Source organism: Hippoglossus stenolepis, chromosome 1 (assembly GCF_022539355.2).
Source record: "Hippoglossus stenolepis isolate QCI-W04-F060 chromosome 1, HSTE1.2, whole genome shotgun sequence".
Lineage (NCBI taxonomy): Eukaryota > Metazoa > Chordata > Actinopteri > Pleuronectiformes > Pleuronectidae > Hippoglossus > Hippoglossus stenolepis.
In genome coordinates this window covers 1,141,161-1,149,721 of record NC_061483.1, presented here as the reverse complement: position 1 = coordinate 1,149,721, position 8,561 = coordinate 1,141,161, and the positions used below count along the sequence as shown (strand labels likewise).

Genomic DNA, 8,561 nt, shown 5'->3' with positions numbered 1-8,561 from the left:
ATAAACATGTAGTGTAGTGTTAATAAAAGCCTGGTTAGTCCAGAGTGTCTGACCTTGGCTGGGGGAATCCTTCCCAGGAATGCTGGGTCGGCCCTTCTCCTTCTTTCCAAAGAGGCGTCCAATGGAAGACTTGATGCTCTTCTTCTTGGCTGCTTTGTTGAGCGAGTCCTGGCTGCTGTTGCTGCTGCTGGGGTTACTACCCTGACCGTCCTGTAGACCGGCCAGACTGTGGTAACAGAGCAGAAGTAATTAGACGTACAGTACGTTTCTCTATGTACATGTGAAGATGCAGGAGTGAGGGACCAGACTTTGGGGCTGGAGGGCTTTAGAAGCCAGCTTTGGTTTCCCGCAGGTGGAACACATTGACCGAAATGCATCAGCCATTGGCTTTTTAGTTTATCTGCCTTCATATGCAAATAGCTTTTGACGGAGATAAGTCAAAATGTCATCTGGACCTAAAACACCAACGCTCAACTCGTGGGATAAAAGAAACTTTTAGAACGGAAGACAGAGTCTTGGCTCAGATATCTGCCGTCTACAATATTGACCCCAGAGGCTGATTCATCATCAGAGGATTGATAAGGGGCTCAGAGATTGTTCATATTTCATAAGGGTCCAAACGTTTTACAAATCTTTATTGTGTTGTTGGATCCTTGTTTCTTCAGGCGACAGGCAGAGGTCTTACCCTCGAATGTCTCTGATGTCCTCCACGCTGGAGGCGTGTCCGGCATCTCTGTTCAGGCGCATGGAGCGTGGAGTGGTGGGGGGTGACGTCTCACACCGGATGGTGGCCTTGTCATCCTGAGCCGACTGCAGGAGACACGCGTTAGTGAGGAGGGTGACGATGAAAACAACTGAAGACATGTTTAATTCTGACAACACAGCTGTTTGACTAAGGTTACACAATGTGTTTCATGCTACAAGCAGTCACACACCAGGTGCAGTGACCAGTGCATTCAGACTTTAACACAGTAGCTCAGTGGAATCAAAGCAGGAATATAAAACACAGATGTAATACATGTTCACCAAAGCAAATCAGATGCAGAAACTCTGTCCCTCAAACAGAAGAATTTGTGCTACAGACTTTTTATCATGCAAAGAAAAAATGTGATCAACACTCCAAACACAAAAGTAGAAATGATGTCTTAATTGGTGAAGACCTTTTACCAAATCTGTTGTTTGAAAAGAGACTCTAGAGTCTGGTAATTAGCATCAGGTCCTGTTAATCTCTAGCTTTTGGTTCATCCTCCTCTTAATGACGAGCTTAAGAGTTACAACAGATTCAAGGACTCAAGTTCCAAAACGTAAACCTGGTGCCACAGCACCAATGAAAACTGACTGCGAAAATAAATATCTTTATCAAAGACGAAAAATGTGCAGCTTCAAACAAATCGATTTTCTGTCAATTGACAATTGAGAGTCTATGATGATTTAATTTAACACTTTTGTTTCCACACAGGAGAAGAAGGTGAACTACAGAGAAACTAAATCTGAGTTTGATTACTAAGACTGGGAGTTGATGGGAGTGAGGGTGACAGACAGCTGACAGAGCCCAGCACAGCAGATCTCTAGTTTACCTTCCTGCGGTGCTTGCGCAGGTCACTAGGCTGAAGCATGGCAAAAAAGGAGAGAGGAGAGAAGCAGTTAGTGAGACATACAACAGACTGGCAGTAAGACCAAGCCATGCACAAACACACAAGAGCAGGAAATCAGAACAAGATACACATTTACCCATGTAACACGCACACACACACACACACACACACACACACACACACACACACACACACAGGAGACTCAGAAGAACGGTCAGTTGAAAGGTGCAGTGTAGATGAGCAACTGTTGGAAAACATAGTCTGCACGAGACACTGCAACACAACCACGCTGGAGGTAGAATGGGTGCAGCCTCGAGGAAGTTCAGGGAAGTCAAGAGGAAAAGTGCAGAATTTAACATTTCTGTAGAATCTAAAATGTGAGCTGCTAGACTCTGACAGACCGAGCGCTGACATCACAGCTTTGAGATAGTTGGGTTGGAACATTTCCTGGAGTTTGTGTTTCACATATGAAGAAGTGACATCCACACCGGCTTCGGCCCTTATCACCAAAATCTCATGAATCTCCTCGTCTGTCCACGTTGACGTCTTCATCTTCTTCACGTGCGACTCCTCTTCATCCATCCACTCTTTACGTCTGTCACGTGAACACGTCCGCTCGCTCTCTGTGAATTCTCCAGAGAATATCCAGTCGTACTCTCTCTGAGATTTATCTGAGAATATCTGGAGCGACTTACTCTGATTTTGCATTCTCACAATCAGCCCCTCCACAAAATGCCAGGAGAATATCCTCCGTGCACGCCCCCTATTAAAACTGTGTGCCTTTACTTTCATGCATGTATCGACTGGCAAGTGTTTCAGGATCTCCAGGGTTTTCTGCTGGGAAGAGCCGCTCCCTTTGAGCTTTAGAGAACTTTATCATTCACAAAAAAGCTTTATGACACACTAGAGGAATCAAAGACACCATGCGTCTCCTCTAAAATGATCAGAGTGCTTTTGCTTTGTGTGAAACATGAATCTATGAACCTGAGCAGTTCTGGCCATATTTTCCTCTAAGCAACTTAAAAGCTGGATGTTTTTTTTTCCCACTCTACATTCCTCACAGGCCTGGCATTAGCAGAGCAAATAAACCATCAGCATGCCACATTTCTATGGGAGTTTCTCCTGCCCCCGGGGGGGAAATACCTAATCGCTCATTTCCTTTCCTCGACTGACACTGTGAGGCTGTGGCGAGCTATAAAAGGCAAACAGGAAGAGGAAATTGAGTGGGCGAGGAAATAATTAATGTAATCTCCCAAAATGTCCAGAACATCTTAATTTGGACTTTCATTGATGATCGTTTACCGAGGAGATCATCTACAAAAAGAGCAGAGCTTTCATGTCTGTAATGTTTCACAGCTCTTCTTCAATAAACTGAACACATCTAAACAAGGGCATGTACTGTGAGCTTGACTCATTAATCATCAATTGCAAGATCACAAATTGCCTTCTCCGGTGTTAACAGGAAAACCAGCGACATTAAACTGCAGTGCCTTAGGAATCTAAAATTTCCACCCAGCTCAGTTATTGGTTTTTAAACACATCTGGATTTAGTGCAGGTGTTGAAAAGAATGCAAACCTCAGAGCTCGACCGAACAGAAACACGTCCCATTAAAGTGAATCGACAGTAACAGGACTAAAATAAGGAGGCAGACTTCGCTACCTCTGTTTCTAATGTACAACCCGTCTGAATAAGACTGGACTTAATCCACTTAATAGCAGAATATTGGTGAACATGTAAACATAATCATTTCCTGATCCCGTTCATCGTCACCAGCCACTGAAAGATTCCATGAAAACCATCTGAGTTCTGAAGCTGGAACAGTTCCCTTCTTCACGTCGATGGTCTTTAAAGGCTCCAGGAAAATCCATGTTACAGGTTGAATCCTGTGTCAACTCTTCATTGATCTGGTTATGAAACAAACATCCTGGTATTTTTACATCTAAATCTCTGTCTTTTATCTTCCTTTCTGGAATTTCCTCCCTGTGACTTTAAATTCTGACAGTTAGCGAGCGGCGCGCAGGGACGTACGCTGTCCCATTCATCGGTTAAATCCACAGGCGTGGGAGAACAGAGCAGGCTGTCGTCATGACTCTTCATGTTGAGCTGCTTGTTGCTGTCGACTCGGTGGTTACAAATATGTCTTCAAAGTTATTCTCACAGCAAAGTGATGCTCTTAACACACAGCAGGTATAAAGAGTTTATAAAAGTCCTGTGTGTAAAAGAACAGAGCGGACAGGAAGTGGCAGACTGCACCCACCCGAGGAGGGAGGAAGGGGGGAGCTGTACCTGTAAGTAGGGAGCATAGCTAAAGGCCTGAGGAGGGGGACTGAGGCCAGTTGCACCATAGGGCAGATAAGTTAGGGTCTGCTGGGAGAGGGAGCTCTGGAAGATGGAGGGATCGTAGCAATACTGCTTTGTGTAGGGGGAAGTTACATACACACACGGTCATATGGTTACACACAATTATTAGTACACAAATCATACTGATTCATTGCACAAAAATAAAACACAAAGGATTTTAGAGAACAAATAGACGACCATGTACTTTAGTCCTGCACTAAAAGACGATGACAAACCCAAACACCGAAATGACAATGACTACAAGGAAACACAAATTCTGATGTTTTGAGACTGAATGAAATGAGATAAATGATTTCAAGTGTTTAGTTAAAAGTGTTCTTCAGTGCAGTTCTATTATCCTGGTTGGGATGCTTATGAAAGTAAAGGAAGTGTTACCAAGGTCATGACACCCATGCGGTCCAGCTCCCTGTTGGGGCTTCGAGGAATGCGTCTGGGGGTGGAGTGCCCAGAGCCCGGGGGAGAGCCGCCCAACGACGAGCCCGCACACAGTGAAGGAGGGATGGAGCTCATGGAGCGGAAACGTCCTCCCAGGCTGTCACCGCTGCCCACCCGACACTCGATCTCCTCTGCACGGATAGCTGTGCTCTCCTTCTCCTCCTGGATCATTCTGCAGGGAAACAGGATGGGGAAGAGGCCATGTTAAATGATTGCACGACAATCCTACAGAGTGTGAAGAGAGACATCAAGTTAAGTGAAGTGCGGTTTTGCTGTGTAGCTGCTCATACCTAATTTCATTGTTGATAGCATCCAGCTGCTCCTGCAGCATTAAGGCGAGGGTCTGTGCATCGGCCTGGCCACCAGGGGACAGCAGGTCCACTGAGCTGAACATCGTCTCTCTGTCGTCCTCCAGGTCTGAGGCGTCCATGTCACTCTCAAAGGCCTGGGCCACATTTGCCAGCACGTTGGCCTGTTGCATTCGCTCCCACTCCTGCTCATTTAAAGTCTGCACCTGGATTAACACACACAGGTATAAAACAAAGGAAGCCAACAGAGATTAAGAAAAAGGTTCCAGAAAAAGGGATAAAAGAGATAGAAGACAAGCAGGAGGCAGATGAGACACACAGGAATGAGAAACAGATAAAGGATTAGCTGCATATTTAATACACAACACAGACACAAGTGACTGTCACTGCTCCAACGCACAAACACTTACATGTCGCTGATGTCCAGAGAGGATGCAAACAGAAAGAAACAAGAGAAGAAGAAACTCATCAGAAAGAACAGGTGGAGGAGGGAAGGAGGCGAACGGCACAAGCAACACGTGAAGACGACAACACAAAAATAGTTTTTCATTCTGTTGTTGAAGAACTAATTGTTCATCTTTTAGTCAAAACTGCTAAACCTGGACAACAAAACAATTTTAGTTGCTTTAAAGTTTTTGTCATTCACTGTCAAAGTGTCTACATGTATCACAAGTTGGTAAATCTACATGCAGATGTTCTCAAATGTTGGCACGTCTCTTTATCAAACGACGATCTGTTGGTGCGTTCTTTAAAAATTCATTGACAAACTCCAAAGCTCAAATTTCAGACACGTGTTGTTTATATGCAATTAAAAAACGAGCCGGCCGCAGGTGGTAGCTCACCTTGGACGGCTCGTCCCGGAGCGCTGACACTCGTCCCTTCTGAGGTCGCCTCAGCACAAGAGCACTGCCATAATGGTCTGAGTTACTGTCCATCAGCGAGGACGCCGACACTGGATACCTGAAATCTGGAGTGCTGCCCAGCTGAGAGCGTCTGGAATAACAAATAAAAAGGAATCAGAAAGACTTAAAGGGTGGAGGCTGGTGAACTGTGGACTAGTTAACCAGCTTACCCATGTAATAAGGAGTTGCTCCTGCTCCTGCCCTGCTCGTTCTCTGCTCTCATGGTCTCAATCTGGATCAGGAGCTGCTCCTGCAGGACAGGAAATTTACAGACGACTTTAAGAGAAGAAATAAAGTCTGTGTCTCCAAGTAAAACGTGTCATTTGTGGAATACTTGAATTTGTAAAAAAAAAAGAAAGAAAGACACAGACAAGAAGCATTTTAAACTTGAACCTTCACCTTCTCGTGGTGAGACTCCTCAATCAGCTTCTTAGTGTGATCCAGTTCTCTAATCAGGGCGTTCTGCAGAGGAACAAACACACACTGTCAATCACACACTCACTAACTAAAGTCATGACAGTGGCTGCTCCTAGTTTATATCATTCATGTCATATCAGAACCGCTTTTTGAATTGATAGAAAATACAAAAGTATTGCTTTTGTATTTTCTATCAATTCTCTGTATATATATATATTTTTTTTGTTTTGTTTTGTTTTGTTTTAAACCTGTTCAGCACTTTGGTGAACTGTTGTTTAAATGTGCGAAATAAAATACATTCACTTGACCAAATAATCATGAGACACAGTGAAGGAAAATAGACTGTAAATAAAAATGGTGCCTTCACTTCTCAAAATCCAGAAATGAAGCCAATATACCTATGAAGTAGCAATCGGGGGACATAGCCTTGGTATCAAGGTCCCAATCATGAAGTCTTCTTATATTAAATAAGTAATTAAAACAAAACTTATCAGAAACATGACCACTTGAACAAACATCAGTGGCATAAGAACCACCTATGATATCTGCTTCTGAATATAGTGTCTTCAGTCCCGCCCTCTGGAGAAACCAGGGATCGAACCAGGAAACTTCGGATCACCGGACAGCAGCTCTACCTGCGCCATGTTGCCCCGGGCAACACCCCCACATTTCTCAGTTAATCACCTTATCCTCCAGAGCAGACATCCTCTCTTTGAGGTGCAGCTGGAGTCTCTCGTTGGACTCGGACAGGAGCTTGTCCACCGTCTCCGACAGACGCTTGTTGTGCTCCTCGTTCATCTTCTCTCGCTGCCGTGCCTACACACGAACAGAAGGGCATGTTAAAACCAAGAGCATGTTCAGGTGAACGCTCTGACTTCTGCTTCCTCTTCTTCATTTAGGCAGTCTAGATGCTGACACAGCGTTACGATGCGTATTGAACGTACAGGCTTTGGTTCATAAATAGCCATGAACGTTAGTGTATTTATTGTTTTCTACATCGTGGCATCAATGTGCAACAGTGATTTTTATTTTTTCTTTATTGTGTCAAAAATGCAACACTGGCAAGACAGTGAGCTGAGAGAGCTTCTCAGTTTCCAGCACATTCAGGAGGTCAAACATCACAGAAAGACCAACTCCTCTATAAAGCCACTAATCCTGGTGTGAAAGAGATTTACGCACCCTGACCAGCTCCTGGTTCTTCTCCTCCAGCTGAGCCTCCAGCTGCCTCAGTCTCTCCTCCACGTTGCCGTGACGTTCCTCTGCCTGAAGATGGGGAACAATGACGAGTGAACCTTCATCTTTATCTGCTATAATATACAGCACAACATATTCACCCCTCCCAGAGCTAATGAGAGTGTCTCTAAAGCTTTGACCCCCCCTGCAGAGTTTTGTCATCCATCCTGGAGAGGGACCTCGCTGAGAAAAGATCTTGTCCTGCTTGTGGTTTTACGGACAAAGCTGAAGTCCCTCCAAAGGATGGAGTAACCCACCTCAACAGACAGGTATATACTGTATATGGCATCTAAAGAATATATACATAGCTAAAAGCCAAAAGCTGCATTAGGAAACCAGCAAAGTAGCACAACCTGAAAACCAATAAAGCAGCCAGCGCTTCCCACAATGCACATCTACCAGGGAAGAAGACGTTCAACAAGGTCCTACCTCAACTACAGATGTGTTTTTATAAAACACAATCCAATGCTGAAAACTATCATCAGTGTCCAGCAGATATCATCAGTCTATTGGCTCGTATCGACACAAGAGCCAATTGAGTGGTTAACATTTTTAATGGGCAGTGTCCCCACAAGTATTTGAGCCAATCAGCTGGCACTTCCTGTTTGTGTTAGACACCAGTCATAATGTTTTTTTGTGGAGTAACACAGTTCACCAACACATCAAACTACACATACAAGCGGACAGAGGAAGCAGTTGGACACATGGTCTTGTACTGCACTTAACCAGGCACTGGTCGTGTAAAAGAATCAAATACAACTGAAGTTTAAGTATTAATGACAATATTTTTGGAATCAGCAGATATTGTTTTTCATTTTTTGAGTAGTTCTGGAAATGTAAAAACTGCCACTGGCGTCAATGGGCCTGGTTAAGTTCAGGAACAGATCCTAAACCAAACGTATGTGTTTCCCAGCATCCGAGCGGATGGATTGAGCTCTGTGAATAGAGCTGGTCTACCTTCTTCTGAGTCTTAGAGCCTTTAGAGCCACACAGAACACACTAGAGGTTTGACAGGGACGTGGTGGTGGGGGCAGCATGAAGACCACACAAAAACAGAGCATGACAGAAAGAGGAGAGAACAGGGGATCGGTTTAATGTGAGAAAAAAATAGAGACACTCAAAAATGAAACATGACTAATGATCGCTGCCACGTCAGTAAAAGGAAGAAGAAGAGACTCGAGTGGACAAACTCGCAACATGCTGTGTTAGATGAGGAATAATACGCTGAGGTTTGTTGTGTTGGAGAACTCAGAAGACAGACTGAGTGGGCTGACGGTGGAGTAATTGTTCCACAAGCTGTAGAACGAGT

General features: G+C 44.3%; 1 protein-coding gene across 18 annotated transcripts in view; it reads right to left on the bottom strand.

The window, feature by feature from the left end:
• ppfia1 (PTPRF interacting protein alpha 1) overlaps positions 1 to 8,561 on the bottom strand; it is a 37,180-nt gene that overhangs the window by 8,620 nt on the left and 19,999 nt on the right. For 10 of the 18 annotated variants that reach the window (XM_035155648.2, XM_035155650.2, XM_035155647.2 and 7 more), the window contains exons 10-21: positions 8,210 to 8,251; positions 7,199 to 7,282; positions 6,704 to 6,835; positions 6,002 to 6,064; positions 5,773 to 5,852; positions 5,543 to 5,693; positions 5,111 to 5,116; positions 4,683 to 4,906; positions 4,333 to 4,564; positions 1,578 to 1,607; positions 686 to 810; positions 54 to 226 (exon numbers count right to left, since the gene is read on the bottom strand). In XM_035155648.2, coding sequence (XP_035011539.1) covers positions 54 to 226; positions 686 to 810; positions 1,578 to 1,607; positions 4,333 to 4,564; positions 4,683 to 4,906; positions 5,111 to 5,116; positions 5,543 to 5,693; positions 5,773 to 5,852; positions 6,002 to 6,064; positions 6,704 to 6,835; positions 7,199 to 7,282; positions 8,210 to 8,251 — 1,342 coding nt within the window. The remainder of the gene's footprint in view (positions 1 to 53; positions 227 to 685; positions 811 to 1,577; positions 1,608 to 4,332; positions 4,565 to 4,682; positions 4,907 to 5,110; positions 5,117 to 5,542; positions 5,694 to 5,772; positions 5,853 to 6,001; positions 6,065 to 6,703; positions 6,836 to 7,198; positions 7,283 to 8,209; positions 8,252 to 8,561) is intronic. The other 8 variants (XM_035155665.2, XM_047339998.1, XM_035155657.2 and 5 more) reach the window with 4 other exon arrangements.